Genomic DNA, 22,262 nt, shown 5'->3' with positions numbered 1-22,262 from the left:
ATGAAGAGCAAATTGCGCGGATCAAACAGAAATGTCTCGCGGATTTAAAGAATATTTGGAGAAAGCGAGTGGAACATTTTGAGAACGAACTGAGCCGCATTCGAGCCGACTTGGAGCTGGACAGCAGAGAAGATCAGACTGCTAGAGAAGAGCTGATAAATGAGAGTGTGATTGTACAGCGAGTACTGGAGCAGTATAAGAATAGAGAGGTGTTCCAGCAGAAATGTGCTGAGTTGGAACGGAGTTTCGATGCATACGTTAAATCGGATCAAACAGAAATGTCTCGCGGATTTAAAGAATATTTGGAGAAAGCGAGTGGAACATTTTGAGAACGAACTGAGCCGCATTCGAGTCGACTTGGATCTGGACAGCAGAGAAGATCAGACTGCTACAGAAGAGCTGATAAATGAGAGTGTGATTGTACAGCGAGTACTGGAGCAGTATAATAATAGAGAGAGACTTGGTGGGCGAATCCAGGTTGGTAGTTGTTGCAATGGAATATTCAGAACTATTGTCCTGTCCTGGTGTCACATCCACCTGTAGATCTTCATGTTCTTGAGGTGATAGCTCTACAGGCTCTGTCACTTCTTTGGGTTTCGCTTTATGCACAGACGGTGGTGGAGGAGCAGGCATCTTTTTGGGCTTGGCAGGTTGATAGCTGTTACTGGTAAGTCTTGAAATCTTCCTTAGGTAACTAGCCAACCGAAGTCATAGTCACCAGTAACGGCATTATCACTGAAGAAAGATTAACTTAAATTTGCGAAAAGATACCGGATTCAAGTTAGTAATGATGTGTGTTGTGTGATACCCACCATACGCTTTGTCAGAACAATCTCGAAATCGAATGGAGGACAGAATAGGAGAAAGCCAGACATCTTTTTATCTCGTTCGGGACTTGAACCCGCGACCTAGCGTTTACAAAGTAGACGCGCTACCTTTTGTAACTTAAAAAAATGTGGTGTGAACAATGTGAACATCACACGACTTTCCTCATCCTATTACATGATGCTTATTTTGGTGTTCTTTTATTGTAACTTTTACAATATCTCTACATCATGTTTCCTTCCTCTTTGGTTCCAGGTGATCTATTCGAGCGGGTGGAAGATCTACAGGACGAATCCTTATGGTTGGAACTAGCGGGGAGTGAAGATGAAGAACTGCAACGAACCAATCGCGACAAAATCCTGCTCCTAGCTGACTTCATAGTGCCTGGACATGGACCTATGTTTAAGGTGAAACATGGCACACTGATATAAATATTAAAAAACAAAAAACAAAAGAAACAAAGAAACAGACAAAAAAAAAAATAGAATAAAAAAATCCAGCATTATTACGTTATTCAAGGGTTAAATTCCATTGGACGAAAAAAGTGAGCCAGCCTCGATAGCTTGGTAGCGCGCCTGCCTTGTAAGCGTTAGACGCGCTCCCGGGGCTTCGCGGGGTGTGCATGAGGTCGCGCTTCGCGCTCCCTTGGCTTCGTCCCTGAAAACTAATATCGTCCCTGAGTACTGTCTCGAAGAAATGAAAACTGAAAACTAAAAGCGAGAGAGAAATATTAAACGTAGGAAAAGTTTTGCTGGCCTCAAACCTTGTTCCCTGTGTATTGCTTATGGGGGAACTAAAAAACGTCAATATCTCGGGAACGGTTTGGAATTTCGGGGGTTTCCGATTTTTCCCAGTACCTATGTACAAAAAATAAGGAATCCAATAGTGAAAACTGCATTTTCTAGCTCATCTAGAAGTGGGTTAGAATTAGTATGAGTGAGTAAGTGAGTGAGTCAGTCAGTCAGTCAGTCAGTGAGTGAGTCAGTTACACAAGGGGCTGTATATATTTAGGATTATATTGGGCCGCATAGAGGTAGCTTGATGAAAAAAGCGGCCGCAAGTTGAGTATGGCTGATGTATCACCTTGTCTTCCAAATCAAGTATGAATGCCTATTCATTCTTATTAGGTAACGCGTTATAGGTACCTAGGTCGAATTTAATCCATACTTGAGTAAGTAGCAGTTAGCAGTAAGATTACCTGTAAAGAATGTGAGGACACGGCCACACGACAGTGCCTACACCAGGTCAAGTCCCAGTTAAGCTACATAGTTCCACTAACCTTCAGTCCTTTTTTGTTCCAAAAATAGGTAGTTTCATATCCAGGTTTTCCTACACAATTATGATTGTTATTTTTTCTTCTCACAGATTTATTATATTGAAGGAAGTTTTTGCATTTGGTTTGGTTTTTTGATTGTTGTGGAAATGCGCAGAAACACATTAATAGCGCAGAAATGCAAGCGCACAAATATATTAATGTGTTGCCTACTGTTGCCTGCAAGGGAGCTTTGCTCGGGATATTTGATGTGACGTCATCGTGTACGGGAGCGTATGCCGTGACATCAGAGTTCAAGATTTTTTAAATCAATTTTATTTATCTCGGGATCTAGAAGTCGTAGAAGAAAAACAAAAAATCCGTTGTTCCTCATTTTTCCTGCTCTTTGACTTTGAAACCTCTCCCAAGTAAGGCAAGTGGCAAGTGGCAACTGGTCTATTAAGTAAAAAAAGTGTAGGTACTGGGAAAAATCGGAAAATCCCGAAATTCCAAACCGTTCCCAAGATATTGACGTTTTTTAGTCCCCCCATAAGAAATACAAGGGGAACAGAGTTTGAGGCCAGCAAAACTTTTCCTGCGTTTAATATTTTCTCTCGCTTTTAGTTTTCAGTTTTCATTAAAAAAAAAAAAAGAAAAAAAAAAAAAAAATTCTGGTGTGAACATCACACGACTTTCTATTACATTTGCGGAATACGTATTTAAAAAAAAAATTAAAAATTTTCTAAGTCCCGAGACTGAGCCGCCTACCGCGGCCAATTTTTCGTCGAAAATTGCCTATCATAATGCCTATCATAAAAATAGCGCAAATTTGGTAACCGTGTGAACAGGCCCTTGCGCACATAGGTAAACATAGAGAGAGCGGGAGTTTTTGAATCTTGTCAAAAAAAAAAATTTTTCACAACCATGTCTTTCCAATTTTTAGCCCCAGATTTATATTTTTCATATTTTCATATATTATAGTTTTAACCTTATACCTACCCTCTTTCTGTGATCTCCCCTAGTCTTCTGTGTTCAGTGTACCTCGTAGTTTAGTGTTTAATGTTTCCTGTAGCCCTGATGATGGAGGAAGTGCCTCCGAAACATGTCGGCTTTTAACAAATAAATTAATATAATTCTTTGAAGTTCTGCAAAATATATCTGCCTTTTTGGTTCTCCTTATCAAGTTGACCCACAGAACTTATATATAATGACTGCTGAAACCCTCCAAGAGATTATCATAAAATACTCCCCATGTAATGAGAGACCATTAAAAAGTGTCCAAAAATTGAACTTTTTTTGAAAATTTTTCTAAAATCGGCCGCTTGCGGCGGCCAATTTTCGACCAAAAATTTTCTATCTTAAAATACTCCCCGTGTAATAAGGGATCATTTAAAAGTGTCAGAAAATTGAACTTTTTTTAAAAAAATTTCCAAGTCCAGAAATCGGCCGCCTGCGGCGGCCAATTTTTATTTGCAGAATTTCTATATTAAAATACTCCTTGTGTAATCAGGAATGAAATGAAATATGAGAAAAAAAAAAAATCTGGTGTGAACATCACACGACTTTCTATTACATTTGCGGAATACGTATTTGAAAAAAAAGGTAAAAAATAAAATAAAAAAAATTAAAATTTTTCTAAGTCCCGAGCCTGAGCCGCCTACAGCGGCCAATTTTCGACCAAAAATTTCCTATCTTAAAATACTCCCCGTGTGATAAGGAATCATATAAAGTATGAAAAAAATTGAACTTTTTTTTTGGAAGCAACATTGACTTTGGTTGATATCTGGATGAGTGACTGTCCGATTTTTACCAAATTGTTACAGTCGCGTCCTTGGACCATACCGGTATATCGTACCAAATTTCATTGCTTTACGACAAACCGTCCTTGAGATATTTTGTATACCACCTTTTTCTCACGAAAAAAGGGTTAAGTAACAATGACTTTGGTTGATATCTGGATGAGTGACTGTCCGATTTTTACCAAATTTTTACAGTCGCGTCCTTGGACCATACCGGGATAGCATACCAAATTTCATCGCTCTAGGACAAACCGTTCTTGAGATATTTTGTATACCACCTTTTCCCATTTAAACCTGTAGTACACACATACATGATGATGATATTAGGAGTTCGTCGATCCAACGTTGCCTCGTCTCTCCAATGGTGGTTGTCTCAGGCATGCCTTCGAGTGACTGTCAAGCCCGGCTTTGGATCTGCACACACGTAGACATCGATTGCAGATGAACCCGCTGTGGTGGGGGGGGGGGGGGGTGATGAATTTTCGGAGTCTTACAGTACAAAAGATAAATTAAGCTCCCCCCTCCCCCCCCACATACACGGCCCTGATCTGGAAAGGTATTTGGAATTTTGGCATGGTAAGTTATTCAAACTGAGAATTGCTAGTATTTTTTATTATTATTTTATTTTTTTACTGAAATAACTGCTATATTAGACTCTCATAGTCTGTGTGGTAGCATCCCCATCCCGCAGTATGTCCCTCATAACTCTAATAAGACATATCAGTGAGCGAGAAGAGACAATACTTCCAATTTCGGTGCTGGGTCAACATGAGAACACCAGAAAGTAACCGTTGACATATTTTTGTAATCGAAATATGGGTGCAATTTTTTTTGTCGATGGTGGGATTTGAACCCGGAACTTTCTATACATACAGGGTGTTCACCAATGTATGACCCACTCAAATTGCTCGGAATCTGTTGCGACCCCGTATGCACAACCCCGCGAAGCCCCGGGAGCGCGCAGCGCGACCGTATACGCAACCCCGCGCAGCGAACACGTTCCCAAGTTATTGACGTTTTTTAGTTCCCCCATAGGAAATACACAGGGAACAAGGTTTGAGGCCAGCAAAACTTTTCCTACGTTTAATATTTTTTTCCGCTTTTAGTTTTCATTTCTTCGGAACACGATTCAGGCGCTCGGAATCTGTTGGAGTTTTCGAAAAATAAAAAAACCCGTATCTCTTTGATTTTTGCAAAGAACTTTTTGGCAATATTGAAATTTGCGAACAAGTTCGCGAAAACCGCGAACTTAGTACCAACTTTGGAATTTCAAATGAGAACCCCAATTTTTTATTGCATACTAGGGCGAACCCGTCGCGTTGCTTCCCCACACACACACACCCATCACACCACACATTCATCACACACACACCCATCACACCACACAATCCCGAAATTCCAAACTGTTCCCGAGATATTGACGTTTTTTAGTCCCCCCATAAGAAATACACGGGGAACACGCTTTGAGGCCAGCGAAACTTTTCCTACGTTTAATATTTTGCTCTCGCTTTTAGTTTTCAGTTTTCATTTCTTCGAGACAAGACTCAGGGACGGTTTCCTACGTTTAATATTTTGCTCTCGCTTTTAGTTTTCAGTTTTCATTTCTTCGAGACAAGACTCAGGGACGATATTCTTTTCAGGGGCGAAGCCAAGGGAGCGCGAAGCGCGACCTCATGCACACCCCGCGAAGCCCCGGGAGCGCGCAGCGCGAACCCATGCACAACTCCGCGAAGCCCCGGGAGCGCGCAGCGCGACCGTAAAACCACAGAGTAAAAGCAAAGACAAGGACTCTAACACAGGAGGTTCCGCGAGTTCCGGCAATAGCTCTGTGTTTATGGGTACAAGGGTTAGGTGGTAGAGAACGCCTAAGGCGTTAACCTCGCCTAGTGGTTGCCTTCCACTCAAGAGTCTATTATTATTATTATTACAACCCAGCCTAAACTAATAAATAATTATGTTTCAGGTGATGACATTAGATACCGGGGCCGTGGCAGCACAGCGCTGTCTTGACATACTCAATGCGATAGGAGCCCAGCTTACCGCTAGACAGAACCCGTACCATCTCATCCTTCGGACCCGGTTTGGTCTGCACGGGACCCCGCTAGAACCAGAGCTGTTTGAATACGAACCCTACTTCCCGTCCCGGTTCCAGTCAGTCCCGGTCAGGTAGGTAGATGTTATTGTTGTTGTAGCGGCTTTAGCTTTCGCCGAATGGTGTTGGCAGAGTAAAGAAAGATATCTTTTTGTATCTGCCATACACCGGGGTGATAGTCTCTAGCCCTGTTTAGTTTGCTCGTTCTGAACCGCCTAGCCAGGTAGTCAGGTAGGTAGGTAGATAGATAGATGTTTTTATTTAGGTACTATGACAATTCATTCACAAACAGATGAAACCTAGAGCTGAATCCTCCTCGTCTAAAACTTCAGCTGAATAGCTCAAGTTTGTGTCGACTGAGGAGGAAACAGCTCAGGTTCATGACATTTTCACGGCAATTTTTTTTTCTTCTGACGTTCTCCAAGCTTCCAGCTTCAGGTTATCTTGCAATATATCCAAGAATATTTGTTTTCAGTTAGGTAGCTAGATAGGTACCCCTAACTACAGAACTATTTTAAAATTCTAAATTAAAAGTGAATTACTAGAATGGAAAGATTACCTATCTTTCCATACTAGAATGGAAAGATTACCTATCTTTCCATTCTAGTAATTCACTTTTAATTTAGAATTTTAAAATATTTCTGTAGTTAGGGGTGATGGAGAGGCTGACGAAAAACGCCGACCCCGTCTGAACACGGCAGAAAAGGCGAGGAAAAAGAGGAGAGAGAAAACTTGTGTGTGAAAGAAACTTTGTTTGTTTCAGCTTCCCGGCCATGGCGAGTGAAGGACCCTATGTCTCGCCTCATGGTAATGTGTGGACTGTGGGCATGGGCAATAGTACAGGCGGGAGTAATGTGCAGTCTACCCTCGCAGGGAATGGGAGTACACCGCCACAGTTTGTGGGCCTGAGTTCCGAACCCCTTGACTGGAGAGAGTTGCTTATTCCCCCGCCAGAGGGCAAGGTAAGATATACATAGTTTGTTGTATGGCAGTTTTACCGCTGCTATTACAAACCAATGAAAAAACTGCTACATTAGACAAAATACTTCCCATTTGGGTTAAGACGAGAAAGCAACCGATGGTGGGGATCGAACCCAGGACCTTCTACATGGCAAGCAAGTGCATTACTACGGAGCTCATTTTTCCTTTTTTTTTACCTATTTTTTACGTACGTACATACATACACACGTACAGACCATGGGCTAAAAACCACTTTTTTGGAATCAGGGGATCCCAAAACGGAAACGGAACGAAAGAAAATTTGAAAATTTGGATCTATTACTACAGTATAGCTCCGCTATACTGTAGTAATAGAAAGTAAAAAATTTGGACCGATTGCAATACTTTCATTACTAGTATAGCTCCGCTATACTGTAGTAATAGAAAGTAAAAATTGGATTTTTTTTCGAAGTCCGCAGCAACATTGACTTTGGTTGATATCTGGATGAGTGACTGTCCGATTTTTACCAAATTGTTACAGTCGCGTCCTTGGACCATACCGGTATATCGTACCAAATTTCATTGCTTTACGACAAACCGTCTAGAAGAAAAAGAAAAATTCCGTTGGTCCTTATTTTTCCTGCTCTATGACTTTGAAACATCACCCAAGTAAGCGCAACTGATCTATTTTAGTAGATTTATTGATTTAATCTAAGCCAGTAAGCCATATTCTGGGAAGACTGGGGTCTTTTCTTGAATTAGACCGACCCCATTTTTATTATTATTATTTCTTTTTGGAGTGCGTCGAGTTCATTTTTCAGTGTCGACTTCTTAAAATGTAGGTAACTACTTGGATTTGTAGGATGTAGTTCATTCGGTGCATTTGGGTAAAAAATATTAATAAAAGGTTGTAAAAAATCCAAATCTTAAATCAAAACTCCGAAAAAGTATTTTTCAAAGGTCGAAAATTCAATTTTTATGTGCCGTTCTAATGAACTGGACTTAGATGTCGGCTGTATAACACTTCCGCTAACAAAATAGACCTAAAACACCCAAAAAATATGGCAAAAGTACTTTGTAAAAATTGTACCTATTTTATTTAACATCTAACCGCTAACCGCAGCCCGGTTTATTCAAGGTCACTACCTCCCCTCACATGGAAGTGTGTTTATGACGTGAGGGGCGTTAACCACTTTTAGGTTTACGTTTCCCCTCTTGCCATACTAAACCAAGCTCTCGACTTCGGTTAACGATAGAGTTGCCTTTTTTTTTTGGTTAATGCGAACAGCAGATTTTTTTAATCAGCTGATTATCCCCATTACGAGATTTTTACCCCCACTCTAAATTTCGGTTTTGGTTAGATGTTAAATAAAATACGACAATTAACATTTGGGCTGCGGCTGTGCTGGATGGTACGGGAGGTGGTGGCGCTGACTGGGGCGGCGCAGGAGTTGCCGCAGATGATGGGTGGAGCTTCAGGGGGCGGAGACCAGGGGCAGCCATGTCTGGGTGTCGGTGCCTCAGGTGACTAGTGAGGCCAGACTTTGTGCCGCATGTGAATCCACAGTGCTCGCAAACGGGTGATGTCAGTTTGCGTGCTTCAGCTTCCTCGCGGTGACATTGGGTGATATGCGACTGAACGTATTGACGTCCGTGTCGCCCATGTCTCGGGAATGCGCACAAAGGACACTTCCAGTCCCAGTTCTCCTCCTCTTCATGTCTGATGGCTCTCTTCTCTGCAGCCGAGACCATCTCTGTGTTGTGTACCTTATGCACTGCTTCCTGTGCGCTATTCCTCCAGGCTGATCTGTTTGCAGCTGCATTTCTCCAAGTTTTTGATTCGAGGCCAATGAGTTTGATGTCCTCCTAAGACAAAATACTTCCCATTTGGGTTAAGACGAGAAAGCAACCGATGGTGGGGATCGAACCCAGGACCTTCTACATGGCAAGCAAGTGCGTTACTACGGAGCTCATTTTTCCTTTCTTTTGACCTATTTTTGGGACACATTGTACAATGGGCTATTCACGTAAGTTAAATAACCACGCCCATATTAACCCATTTTGGTTTGGTTGTCACAGGGAGGCCCGCGTTTCAAAGGCATCACAGTGAACCACTACATGAAGGGGTTACTGGAAGTTGAACCTCTGCATTTCACCTGTCATGCGATGAGTGATGGGACTAAGCTGGAGAAGATAGAGTTACTTAACTTCACCGACTCATTGAGAACTAGTGTGTTCAACGTGCTATCGCCGCTGGCTTATTCAACGAGGGAAAATCTTTGTCGCGCTTCTATTCAGTCTTAATGTGCCTGTTTGCTGGTTTCACAGATTACTACGATAGGCAGATACGGAATGAGCACAGCCAAGTGTAAAATACCGGTAGGATCCTACTATGGACATACTCTGGTATTACCTGGCGAGGATTATGCTGATAAGAACGCTACCACTACCAGTACTTCCTGTGATACCAATATCAAGGTAATTATTCAGTGTATTATGATGAAAGTAATATTATGATAGGCGTGTATTTACAAGTGTAAAATACCCTTGGGCTGCCATGATGTATGCTTCTGTTACACTTTTCAATCTGCTTGATTTCAGCCATTCAAAAGTCTTGCTAATATCTACGGTGTTCTTTCTCTCGAGTAGTCCTTTAATGTATTGACCATGCAGTCTTTTGGATTTCCAATTGTTCATCAGTCTTGCTTTCTGTTGTTCTTTTATTTCATTCTTATAGGCTTTTATTCTCTTTTTTAGTTCTCCTCTGTTGTTGTCTCCTTCACTACTAGTTGTGTACTCTCTTTCGATTTTTTCAGCCTTTTTTATGATATTTTTGCTTGTGTTGTCTTGGTTATCTTTTAAGAATTTAATAAGGTAGTCGTTTTCCTTCTCTTTGATGTACTTTGCCAGTCCTAATATAGCTACTTCGTGTACTTGCTCTATCATTCTAAGTCCTCTCCCTCCATCTTTTCTGGGTATGTATATCCTGTCCACGTCTGCTCTAGGGTGTAGACTCTGATTTATTGTTAGTATTTTCCTTGTGTTTTCTATCTAGTTTCTTAATCTCTTCTCTAGTCCACTCAATTATTCCAAATCCATACTCCACCACTGGTATTGCTAATGAGTTTACAGCTTCGATCTTGTGTTTTGCATTTAACTCTGTTTTCATGATCCCTCTAACTCTCCTATAGTATTCCTTCCTTATTGTGTCTTTCATTCTCTTGTGTTCTATGTTACCTTCTTCAAATATACCCAGGTATTTGTACACTTCTCCCGTTTTGAGTTCTCTGATGTTTGGTGCTTGTTCATCGGGGATGTTGGCTCTTTCTTTAATTTTTCCTTTCACTATGTTCACTTTCGCGCATTTGTCGTATCTGAACTTCATTCCAATGTGGTCACTGAAAGTCTTCATCTTTCCTATGAGGGTGTTTAGGTTATTTTCGTTGTTTGCATATAATTTTAAGTCGTCCATGAATAGGAGGTTTGTCTCGCTGGAGGACGTAAAACTGAGACAAAACCCGCCCTGTCAAGCCACAGACAATGACACTGGCTCTTTTGAGGGTACCTGAATGGGACTATGGTCAAGTCCGTCTCAGGAAGTAGGGTACAACGACATAATTATGTACCTGAATATCCCTCATCAGACCCCTACGATTTAGGGGCCCTGAACTAGCTCTCTGGCCTTGATGACACCTCTTGGTATCCTCTTAATGGGATAGTATATGAACTCACAGCTTTTCTCTAGAATAAACCTGAGTATGCGGACTCTTTAGAGGTGCTGCAGGTGAATTTTGGAGAAACTGGGGAGGTTGAAATATACCAGTGAGGGTACTTCTAGGTTACATCAAGGCTTTGGGATAGCAGACCTATCAAACCCCTCATTAGACCCCTTGAATTCGGGGGCCCCGAGCTAGCTCTCTGGCCTAGGCACCTCTTGGTATCCTCTTAATGGGATATTATATGGACTCACAGCTTTTCTCTGGAATAAACCTGAGTGTGTGGACTCTTTAGAGGTGCTGCAGGTGAATTTTAGAGAAACTGGAGAGGTTGAAATATACCAGTGAGGGTACCTTCTAGTTCCATCAAGGCCAGGGTATAGCAGCTTGGGCAGGGGAAAAAATACTGGTCACAATAGATCTACAGAGGTCGCAGTGTAAATTGCAAACTCTCTTGGGAGAGGAGCAACCAGTCCCATAATAATAAATAAAAGTTTGTTTGTTTCACCACAACTTCCAAACGGTTTATCCAATTTTGATGAAATTTTTGCAATGACGTTTGTTTTAGTACATAAAATAAAATTTGCTCCTTAGAGTTGGGGCCCCACTAGTGGCCCTTATTTACTGAACTAAAAATACTGGTCACAATAGATCTACAGAGGTCGCAGTGTAAATTGCAAACTCTCTTGGGAGAGGAGCAACCAGTCCCATAATAATAATAATAAAAAAAAAATATTTCGTTCAAACGGGTGTATTTATTTACGATAGTGGTGCCTTTTTTTAGTCAGCTCGTCAGCAGCAACAACAGCAATATTTCGTTGGTTGTTTTTATGTTTGGAAGAGAGAACTGGGATGGGCATTGGCTATGCTACGACACAGACCACATGAGTTCTGTTTCTACAAAATCAAAACAGCAAATACCTATTTTTTCTCCCTAATCAAGTGCCGAAGGAACACAAGAGGCTGGACGGGCCAAGTAATCTTGGCTAGAGCTAGAGACCATCAACCCCCCTCGTTGCAGCTAGACCGCTGCTGCTGCTACTGCTGCAACAACAACAATGGTTTATTGCACCAATGACTTAATGGGAGATCTCACTAATGGGAGAATTTTTAATCGGAGCTTTTAATAATCCTAAAAGGAGTTTTTAATTATCCAAAAACTCTTGTCTTGTGTCAATCATTAAAAATCCCTTTTTTTGGGGTCATTAAAAATTCTCCTATTAGTGAAATCTCTGATTAAGTCATTGGTGAACCCACCACAAGAGGCCCAAAAAATAATGGACCCACCGATTTTTTTTTTTTAACTCCTTATGATTTATTTAACTCTTAACTCCTATAGAAACCGGAGACTACAGAAGAAACTAATGAGTCAAGTAACCAGCCATATTAGTGAGATCATGGAGGCCAAGAAGACTGCTCAGATAGTAAGTCCGCAGAACGCGGGTTCGATTCCTGTCCGGGGGCAAATTTTAAATCGTTTTGCTGGAATGTGCTTTATATTGAAAATCAAAACAATTGCCAGCCTAGTTTGCTCTGAGGGCAGCACGCCTGCCCTGTAAGCGCTAAGTCGCGGGTTCGATTTCCGCCCGGGCGGACTTATTCTGATCAGATAAGGTTCGTTATCGGAACGGCTAGCTTTCTCTTATCCTCTTTGCTATCGGGATGATAAGACCTCCGTTGTTTTAATTCCCTCTATCAAGAAAATTAAATCAAGTCAGTGATGAAAATTATTCAAAAACTCGGTTTTTTAGATCTGAGTTCCGTGAGATTTTAGGGGAATTCCACTTTTCGCATTAGGTTTTTGAAATTATCGGGCGTTTAGAGCTCCGTAAGGGTGGTTTGAAAGAAACTATTTTCATGTTCTACTTGTGTTGTTTCAGAACAAAGACTCGTCCGAGAAGCCCCCCAAGGTGTCCAGCACTGGTTCGAGTAGCACCAGTGGCGTATCCTCATCATCTTCCTCCTCTAGCAAGAATTCCGAGTGCCTTGTCATCCCCCTCATATCTCTTCCCCGTCGCCACTGCCTACCCTCAGCGCGCGCTATCCTAGCTTTCATTCTACATCTAGATTATACGTGCAATGTAGATACGTTCCTTATAGCTTGTAAGGTAAGCTTTCAGCCCTGGGGTGATTGATTTGGGCTGACATTGAGTTTTGGCTACATAAATACGAGTGGATGCCCTCTGCACTCAACCTGTACTATTTCTTCAGAAAGGAAATTTCAGGCTTTGATACTCCCTGTTTAAAGTCCCCCAGCCAGACTAAGCTGGTATACTCCCTGTTTAAAGTCCCCCAGCCAGACTAAGCTGGTCTACTCCCTGTTTAAAGTCCCCTAGCCAGACTAAGCTGGTATACTCTCTGTTTAGAGTCCCGCAGCCAGACTAAGCTGGTCTACTCCCTGTTTAACGTCCCCCAGCCAGACTAAGCTGGTATACTCTCTGTTTAGAGTCCCGCAAGGCCAGCGCAGTGACCCCTATGCCATGGAAGCTGACTTTTTTTTTTTTTTTAGATCTCCATCATTGATGATGATCTGACAGTGAGTGATGACGCCATGTTCTCCAAGCTGAGTGCCCCCATTCCCTGGGGAGTAGGCCCCAACAGTACATCCGCCACGGAGCCCAAGATATCTAGCTGTGATTTCTTCAAGACCTACATGACTGGGTTGAATGACTTCACGGACGCCTCGACATCTACCCCTCCCGAGACTGGGAGCTCCGCCACTGGCAGTGCTACGTATAGTGGGGTATGTTATTATCCCCCCCTCCCTTTCATTATTATTATTATTTCCCAACTACTGTTATTGACTATTGTAATGCCCTCTGGGTTTCAAGTACAAAAAAGATACATTATAAATACCTTAAAGAGAAAAGCGTACTATAACTTTGATGAGTTCTTCTGTGATATTTGGGAGTGATCATTATGTAATTCAATGAGATTGTTCTTACCACACACGACACGATTTTTTTCCGAACGGGCTCTTAGTAGCAAACCCTCATGTTCCCCTGTTTCCAGGCTAGCACCTCCGAGGAGCCTCCGTGTTCCGCCATCTCCTGGTCTTCCCTCCTCCTCCCCCCTCCCCAACAGGTCATGGTTATAGAACGCATGCACTCGGGCGCTCGCCGGTTCATCGTTCTAGATTTTGGCCGCCCCATTCTCCTCACGGATCTGTTCATAGCGGCCTGTTCGGAGCTACTGTCGCTGAGTATCGACATATGGACGAGGAGCGAAGAGGCGGACGGGATACGGCTCGTGGTAACGCCGGACATTGCGCTGAAGAACCTCATCCTGTCCGACATTCAACCGCCCCCCATATGTCGCTATTTGAAGGTGAGTGAACCTGACGCGGCGGATAGTGGAATACTATCCGCGAAATACAAGAATAGTGAAACCAGCAGTCTTAAACTAGCGGGGGTTTTTTTTCTGAATCTAATGAATCCATCGGATTATTAAACGATTAGATCAAACTTTATTTACAGAATAAATATTTACAAATGGTAACATAATGTATAGGTACAAAATAAAGCTTGATCAAGGGTTAATGCCTATGGCATTCTCTACCATAAATTTTGAAAAATACTATGGACATACTCTGGTATTACCTGGCGAGGATTATGCTGATAAGAACGCTACCACTACCAGTACTTCCTGTGATACCAATATCAAGGTAATTATTCAGTGTATTATGATGAAAGTAATATTATGATAGGCGTGTATTTACAAGTGTAAAATACCGTTAATATGCTACTATGGACATACTCTGGTATTACCTGGCGAGGATTATGCTGATAAGAACGCTACCACTACCAGTACTTCCTGTGATACCAATATCAAGGTAATTATTCAGTGTATTATGATGAAAGTAATATTATGATAGGCGTGTATTTACAAGTGTAAAATACCGTTAATATGCTACTATGGACATACTCTGGTATTACCTGGCGAGGATTATGCTGATAAGAACGCTACCACTACCAGTACTTCCTGTGATACCAATATCAAGGTAATTATTCAGTGTATTATGATGAAAGTAATATTATGATAGGCGTGTATTTACAAGTGTAAAATACCGTTAATATGCTACTATGGACATACTCTGGTATTACCTGGCGAGGATTATGCTGATAAGAACGCTACCACTACCAGTACTTCCTGTGATACCAATATCAAGGTAATTATTCAGTGTATTATGATGAAAGTAATATTATGATAGGCGTGTATTTACAAGTGTAAAATACCGTTAATATGCTACTATGGACATACTCTGGTATTACCTGGCGAGGATTATGCTGATAAGAACGCTACCACTACCAGTACTTCCTGTGATACCAATATCAAGGTAATTATTCAGTGTATTATGATGAAAGTAATATTATGATAGGCGTGTATTTACAAGTGTAAAATACCGTTAATATGCTACTATGGACATACTCTGGTATTACCTGGCGAGGATTATGCTGATAAGAACGCTACCACTACCAGTACTTCCTGTGATACCAATATCAAGGTAATTATTCAGTGTATTATGATGAAAGTAATATTATGATAGGCGTGTATTTACAAGTGTAAAATACCGTTAATATGCTACTATGGACATACTCTGGTATTACCTGGCGAGGATTATGCTGATAAGAACGCTACCACTACCAGTACTTCCTGTGATACCAATATCAAGGTAATTATTCAGTGTATTATGATGAAAGTAATATTATGATAGGCGTGTATTTACAAGTGTAAAATACCGTTAATATGCTACTATGGACATACTCTGGTATTACCTGGCGAGGATTATGCTGATAAGAACGCTACCACTACCAGTACTTCCTGTGATACCAATATCAAGGTAATTATTCAGTGTATTATGATGAAAGTAATATTATGATAGGCGTGTATTTACAAGTGTAAAATACCGTTAATATGCTACTATGGACATACTCTGGTATTACCTGGCGAGGATTATGCTGATAAGAACGCTACCACTACCAGTACTTCCTGTGATACCAATATCAAGGTAATTATTCAGTGTATTATGATGAAAGTAATATTATGATAGGCGTGTATTTACAAGTGTAAAATACCGTTAATATGCTACTATGGACATACTCTGGTATTACCTGGCGAGGATTATGCTGATAAGAACGCTACCACTACCAGTACTTCCTGTGATACCAATATCAAGGTAATTATTCAGTGTATTATGATGAAAGTAATATTATGATAGGCGTGTATTTACAAGTGTAAAATACCGTTAATATGCTACTATGGACATACTCTGGTATTACCTGGCGAGGATTATGCTGATAAGAACGCTACCACTACCAGTACTTCCTGTGATACCAATATCAAGGTAATTATTCAGTGTAACTTCCTGTGATACTAATATCAAGGTAATTATTCAGTGTATTATGATGCAAGTAATATTATGATAGGTATGTATTTACAAGTGTAAAATACCGGTAGGATCCTACTATGGACATACTCTGGTATTACCTGGCGAGGATTATGCTGATAAGAACGCTACCACTACCAGTACTTCCTGTGATACCAATATCAAGGTAATTATTCAGTGTAACTTCCTGTGATACTAATATCAAGGTAATTATTCAGTGTATTATGTTATGATGCAAGTAATATTATGATGGGTATGTATTTATAAGTGTTAAGTGCATCATTCAATAGGATAAGGAAAGTCATGTGATGTTCACACCAGATTTTTTTTTAGGTAGCAATTTTCACATGTCAGTCATTGAAACCCTCGGTACTAATTTTCGTCCTATCTTTCTCTGTTTCACTCCCAGGCTCAGCTACAACTCCTATCCTCGCTGTATGAAGATATCTACTGTCGCTACTCGCTCTGTTGCACCAAGCTCAAAGACTACATGACACCTCTACTCTTGTCTGAAACACCCAATGTGGTGCACATGCATAGATACTTTAACAAGAAGAAAGAAAACAACCTGTTCCTCCCCGAACCTAAGGACAAGATCATTTCCTGCTATAAGGTAAGAATAAGAATAGTTTTTTTTATAGGAGGTTTGACAGAGGGAACGTAACTGCTATGGTCTTATCGTCTCGAAATCGAAGAGAGAAGGAAGACAGGATAGGAGAAAGCCAGCCGTTCCGAGAACGCATTATCCCATCAGGATAAAATCCGCCCCGGGCGGGAATCGCGCGGCCTAGCGCTTACAAGGCAGATGCACTACCAACTAAGCTAACTAGGTTGGCAAGAATAGTTTTTGGTTGGATTGTTGGTTGGTTATTTCGTTCAACTGTCTCGCTGGAGGACGTAAAACTGAGACAAAACCAGCCCTGTCAAGCCACAGACAATAACACTGGCTCTTTTGAGGGTACCTGAATGGGACTATGGTCAAGTCCGTCTCAGGAAGTAGGGTACAACGACATAATTATGTACCTGAATATCCCTCATCAGACCCCTACGATTTAGGGGCCCTGAACTAACTCTCTGGCCTTGATGACACCTCTTGGTATCCTCTCAATGGGATAGTATATGGACTCACAGCTTTTCTCTAGAATAAACCCGAGTATGCGGACTCTTTAGAGGTGCTGCAGGTAAATTTTGGAGAAACTGGGGAGGTTGAAATATACCAGTGAGGGTACTTCTAGGTTACATCAAGGCCTTGGGATAGCAGACCTATCAAACCCCTCATTAGACCCCTTCAGTTCGGGGGCCCCAAGCTAGCTCTGACCTAGGCACCTTTTGGTATCCTCTTAATGGGATAGTATATGGAATCACAGCATTTCTCTGGAATAAACCTGAGTATGCGGACTCTTCAGAGGTGCTGCAGGTGAATTTTAGAGAAACTGGGGAGGTTGAAATATACCAGTGAGGGTACTTCTAGGTTACATCAAGGCCTTGGGATAACAGACCTATCAAACCCCTCATTAGACCCCTTCAGTTCGGCGGCCCCAAGCTAGCTCTCTGGCCTAGGCACCTTTTGGTATCCTCTTAATGGGATAGTATATGGAATCACAGCATTTCTCTGGAATAAACCTGAGTATGCGGACTCTTCAGAGGTGCTGCAGGTGAATTTTAGAGAAACTGGGGAGGTTGAAATATACCAGTGAGGGTACTTCTAGGTTACATCAAGGCCTTGGGATAACAGACCTATCAAACCCCTCATTAGACCCCTTCAGTTCAGGGGCCCCAAGTAGCTCTCTGGCCTAGGCACCTCTTGGTATCCTCTTAATGGGATAGTATATGAACTCACAGCTTTTCTCTAGAATAAACCTGAGAAAGGATGGATATGTTATGGATTCAATCAAAACATGTTACCTGCAATGATAGCCTGCCACCAAGGCATATCGAGACCGATGTGCAAATATTCCAAACACTGCTGTACCATACCCGATGGTGTCCATCCACCGAGACCCAACTCTTCTATAGGAGGCTCTTTGGCAAGTTCCTGTAATATAACAGACAGACATAACAGACATATTAATATTGGTGTTCAATACCAACATATTATGATCAACCTATTGAGTAAAATATTTTTCTGGAGATGTGTGATAGAGAGGATTTTTTAATGAACATACTAAAGGAAAAATACAGATACCAGCATAGTTCTATTCCATCATCATAGTTAGGGCAATTTATTATTATTATTATTTTCTTTTCTTTTTTACCAAGGTGTCTATTACCCAAAGTATATATATATATAAAAATGATGATGGAATAGAACTAAACCTGCCTTGGTAGCGTAGTGGTCAAGACGCTCGCCTGGTAAACAGGAGGGCGTGGGTTCGATCCCAGCCGAGGCATGGAATTTTATCCTCATTTATTTGGAATTTTGACCACATAATAATGGAGCTCTAAGGGTTAGGTGGTAGAAAACGCCTCCGGCGTTAACCTCGCCTAGTGGTTACCTTCCACTCAAGAGTCTATTATTATTATTATTATTATTATTATTATTATTTATCTTGTTTTTTCCATTCCAGGAATGTGTCACATATCAGCACCAGCTCAACGTAGTGAAGAGCGTTATTAGGCGTCTTTCCCCTCCTGTGGTGACCAAGAATGATCCCCGGGTACTAGCAGGCTCCTCGGATAAATTAAGACTGATAGGCGAATGTTTGCTGGACAGTGTTCTATACTATGTGTATGAGATAGGACCTGTTCCTAAGGTATGTTTTTCTTTCATATTGGAACTTAGAAAACTAAAGAATTTGTGAGCTAATAATTAAATTTAATAAATCAACTAGAACTAATATTATACTAAGTAAGAAGAAAACAGATCTTATTTATGTAGTTACTTCTTATTGATTAGTTTTTGACATGGTATCCCGTTTCCAATGTTAACTAGATCTAAATAAATACCTACGTACTTTCTTTCCCAACTTTATTTTTTTTATTATTATTATTTTTTTATTTAGGGGTTTGACAGAGGGAACTGTAACTGCTATGGTCTTATAGTCCCGAAATCGAATATAAAGAAGGAGATCAGGATAAGAGAAACCAGTCGTTTTGAGAACGAACCTTATGTGTTTAAGATCAAATCCGCCCTGAGCAGGAATCGAACTCGCGACCTAGCGCTTACAAGGCAGACGCACAACCCTCCAGACTAAGGCCATTTACTTACTGTCAGGTAGACCTGATCAGGCGTACCTGCCAAGTCTACCTGATAGTGTCTGGCCTAACGAAACTAATGTTTAATTCCTTACATTATTATTTTCCCTTCAGGACGTCCATCTCTGACTCGGAAATTTGACGAAGGTCTATGCTCCCGTCTGTTCTCTTCATTCTGTGTGGTGGGAATCGAACCCGCGACCTAGCCCTTACACTGCAGACACGCTACCCTATTTAAATCTATTGTATACTTATTCCTACTGATAAAAAAGGAACTGTTTATACCATTTCAAATACCAATTTCATTATTTTCCCTTCAGGCACCGCCATCTCTGACTCGGAAATTTGACGAAGGTCTATGCTCCCGTCTGTTCTCTTCGTTCTGCGTAACGGAGGACACACACCTACAGGTCGCTACTGCGGCGCTCCTGGTCGCTACTTGTGGTCCGCAGCCATGGTGGGGCGACTTCCTGACGAGACGCTTCTGTGATTTGTACTCCTCCCAACAGTCCCTCATCTTCCCCCAGGATAGGTGAGTAGAAAACGTTCATTTGGGAATTTTCAAAGGAATTTTTCTCTGTGTTAAGCATACTCAAATGCTTGTCACAAATATATCCTTGACAATTGGAGTTCATGTGAACGTATGTATATGGGATATTTGTGATGTGTTCCAATCCACCCAGTTGACCCAGGGCCGTATCCAGGATTTTGTCGAGGGAGAGCCGTCGACCCCAATTTTTCGGAGTCTGACGTATAGTAAAGGAAAAAAACGAAGCTCGAGGGGAGGGCCCCGGCCCCCCTCCCTTAATACGGCCCTAAATCCACCCTGATTTATCTTTCCCTTTGGTTCGCAGAATACTCATGTTATTCTCCTGGTTGGGGCGCAAGAACCTCGCCCTGTGCGCCAGCCTGGTGGATTCTCTCCTCCATGCGCTTCTCACGCACCTTGCTCCCCTAGCCAATGCGCATGCGCCGACCCCCTCCACTTCCAATTCCCCTGGGTTCCTGCGCGCGCATACAGACCTGAGCCTGATCACATGGCTCCTGTTATTCCTGTCGCAGGTTCTGGACTGTTCCTGTGGCGATAGTCCGCCTCCTGAGACCAATAAACATTTCGGTACGTACCGTGGGTAATAATTTACCCCAGCAGTAGGCCGGTGTCCAGGAATGAAGTCATAAGGTGTAGGATAAGAAACGGAAGTGTCGAGGAAAATCCAGGAGAGGAGACTACAGTGGTATGGACATGTTGAAAGAAGAAATGAGAGCTACCTAGGGAAAAGAGTTGACAGAATGGAAGTGAGGGGGAGAAAAGGGCGAGGGAGGTCGAAGAAAAGGTGGAAGGATTGTGTGAATCAAGACTTGAGGGAGAAGAATATTTTACAGAGAACTTTCTACTTTCAAAGTCATCACTAAATACTAACACTAAAAGTCATCACTAAATACTAACACTACTAACCTAAGTTACTTAACTTCACCGACTCATTGAGAACTAGTGTGTTCAACGTGCTATCGCCGCTGGCTTATTCAACGAGGGAAAATCTTTGTCGCACTTCTATTCAGTCTTAATGTGCCTGTTTTCTGGTTTCACAGATCACTACGATAGGTAGATACGGAATGAGCACAGCCAAGTGTAAAATACCGGTAGGATCCTACTACGGACACACTCTGGTATTACCTGGCGAGGATTATGCTGATAAGAACGCTACCACTACCAGTACTTCCTGTGATACCAATATCAAGGTAATTATTCAGTGTATTATGCTACAAGTAATATTATGATAGGTATGTATTTACAAGTGTAAAATACCGTTAATATGCTACTACGGACACGAGATGGTCGCGGGGGCGGCAGGTGTTGCTACCGGCATCTGGGTGGTTGAGGAGACTCCTGCTTGTGGAATTTTTAGTGGTCAAAGGCGAAAAAGAAGAGAGAAGAAAGACATCAGGTAGAGGAAACATTTGATTGGAAATGCCCGGTTTGCGACTTCACATACATACATACGTACAGACCCTGGGCTAAAAATCACTTCTTTGACACCAGGGGATCCCAAAACGGATATTTCCAACCATTTCCCGATTTTGAAAATTTGGACCGATTGCAATACTTTCATAGTTTCATAATAGAAAGTAAACTCAACAGATTTCAAGAATGATTTATTTCGATACATTTAAGTTTTAACTATAGTGCAGTGTGCAGTGTATTCATAAAGTCCCCCTCTTAAGCTCTTAATTTTTGAACAAAATTTTGAACCTGAAATTTTGCATACAAGAAGGCCTATATTTAATCCTAGTTTTTAGCCCGTCCTTCCTTTATTATTACGATAGTAATAAAAAGGTATAGTGGACGGGCTATTGTATTCGCTTCGGTGTCTGTCTGTCTATCCGTTCCCATAGAAGGACTTATCCAAACCTAGTCGACCTATATATCAAATTAAAGGTCTTTTTACCAGGAACACGAAAATGGTGGTGCAAATTTTGTCCGGAGAACCAAAAAGCCAAAAAACCCAAAAAATGGTTTTTCGGGGATTTTTTTTTCACATTTTCTCACACAAATGAGCTCTGATCTTGAAATTTGTGGCGACGACCTATGAACTCAAAGCGAGAAAGTTTTAGATAACACTTCGGTCGATAATTTAAGACCGGTTTTAGCGTCTAAATATATCTGCCTTTTTGGTTCTCCTTATCAAGTTGACCCACAGAACTTATATATAATGACTGCTGAAACCCTCCAAGAGATTATCATAAAATACTCCCCATGTAATGAGAGACCATTAAAAAGTGTCCAAAAATTGAACTTTTTTTGAAAATTTTTCTAAAATCGGCCGCTTGCGGCGGCCAATTTTCGACCAAAAATTTTCTATCTTAAAATACTCCCCGTGTAATAAGGGATCATTTAAAAGTGTCAGAAAATTGAACTTTTTTTAAAAAAATTTCCAAGTCCAGAAATCGGCCGCCTGCGGCGGCCAATTTTTATTTGCAGAATTTCTATATTAAAATACTCCTTGACATATAGTTATGTAGGTAGTACGTTAAGCATACGATTATTTATGTGTATCAT

At 41.3% G+C, this 22,262-nt stretch overlaps 3 protein-coding genes across 3 annotated transcripts; all 3 read left to right on the top strand.

Moving 5' to 3' along the window:
• The first annotated feature begins 603 nt into the window (after positions 1–603).
• LOC113468274 (metallo-beta-lactamase domain-containing protein 1-like) lies at positions 604–1,256 on the top strand. The gene is made up of 2 exons (XM_026825051.1): positions 604–667; positions 1,081–1,256. Exons 1-2 carry the CDS (start codon positions 604–606, stop codon positions 1,254–1,256), a joined length of 240 nt encoding a protein of 79 aa, XP_026680852.1.
• A 4,586-nt stretch (positions 1,257–5,842) lies between these two features.
• LOC103511215 lies at positions 5,843–9,556 on the top strand. Its single transcript, XM_017444900.1, has 5 exons — positions 5,843–6,042; positions 6,732–6,930; positions 8,987–9,163; positions 9,236–9,385; positions 9,509–9,556. Exons 1-5 carry the CDS (start codon positions 5,843–5,845, stop codon positions 9,554–9,556), a joined length of 774 nt encoding a protein of 257 aa, XP_017300389.1.
• A 2,377-nt stretch (positions 9,557–11,933) lies between these two features.
• LOC113468273 lies at positions 11,934–21,014 on the top strand. Its single transcript, XM_026825050.1, has 5 exons — positions 11,934–12,047; positions 12,504–12,731; positions 13,133–13,366; positions 13,636–13,950; positions 20,795–21,014. Exons 1-5 carry the CDS (start codon positions 11,934–11,936, stop codon positions 20,981–20,983), a joined length of 1,080 nt encoding a protein of 359 aa, XP_026680851.1. The 3' UTR covers positions 20,984–21,014.
• Positions 21,015–22,262: the final 1,248 nt, after the last annotated feature.

Source organism: Diaphorina citri, unplaced genomic scaffold (genome assembly GCF_000475195.1).
Source record: "Diaphorina citri unplaced genomic scaffold, Diaci psyllid genome assembly version 1.1 scaffold688, whole genome shotgun sequence".
Taxonomy (NCBI): domain Eukaryota; kingdom Metazoa; phylum Arthropoda; class Insecta; order Hemiptera; family Psyllidae; genus Diaphorina; species Diaphorina citri.
The sequence above is the reverse complement of the archived record's forward strand: the minus strand, read 5'-3'. Positions and strand labels throughout refer to the sequence as shown.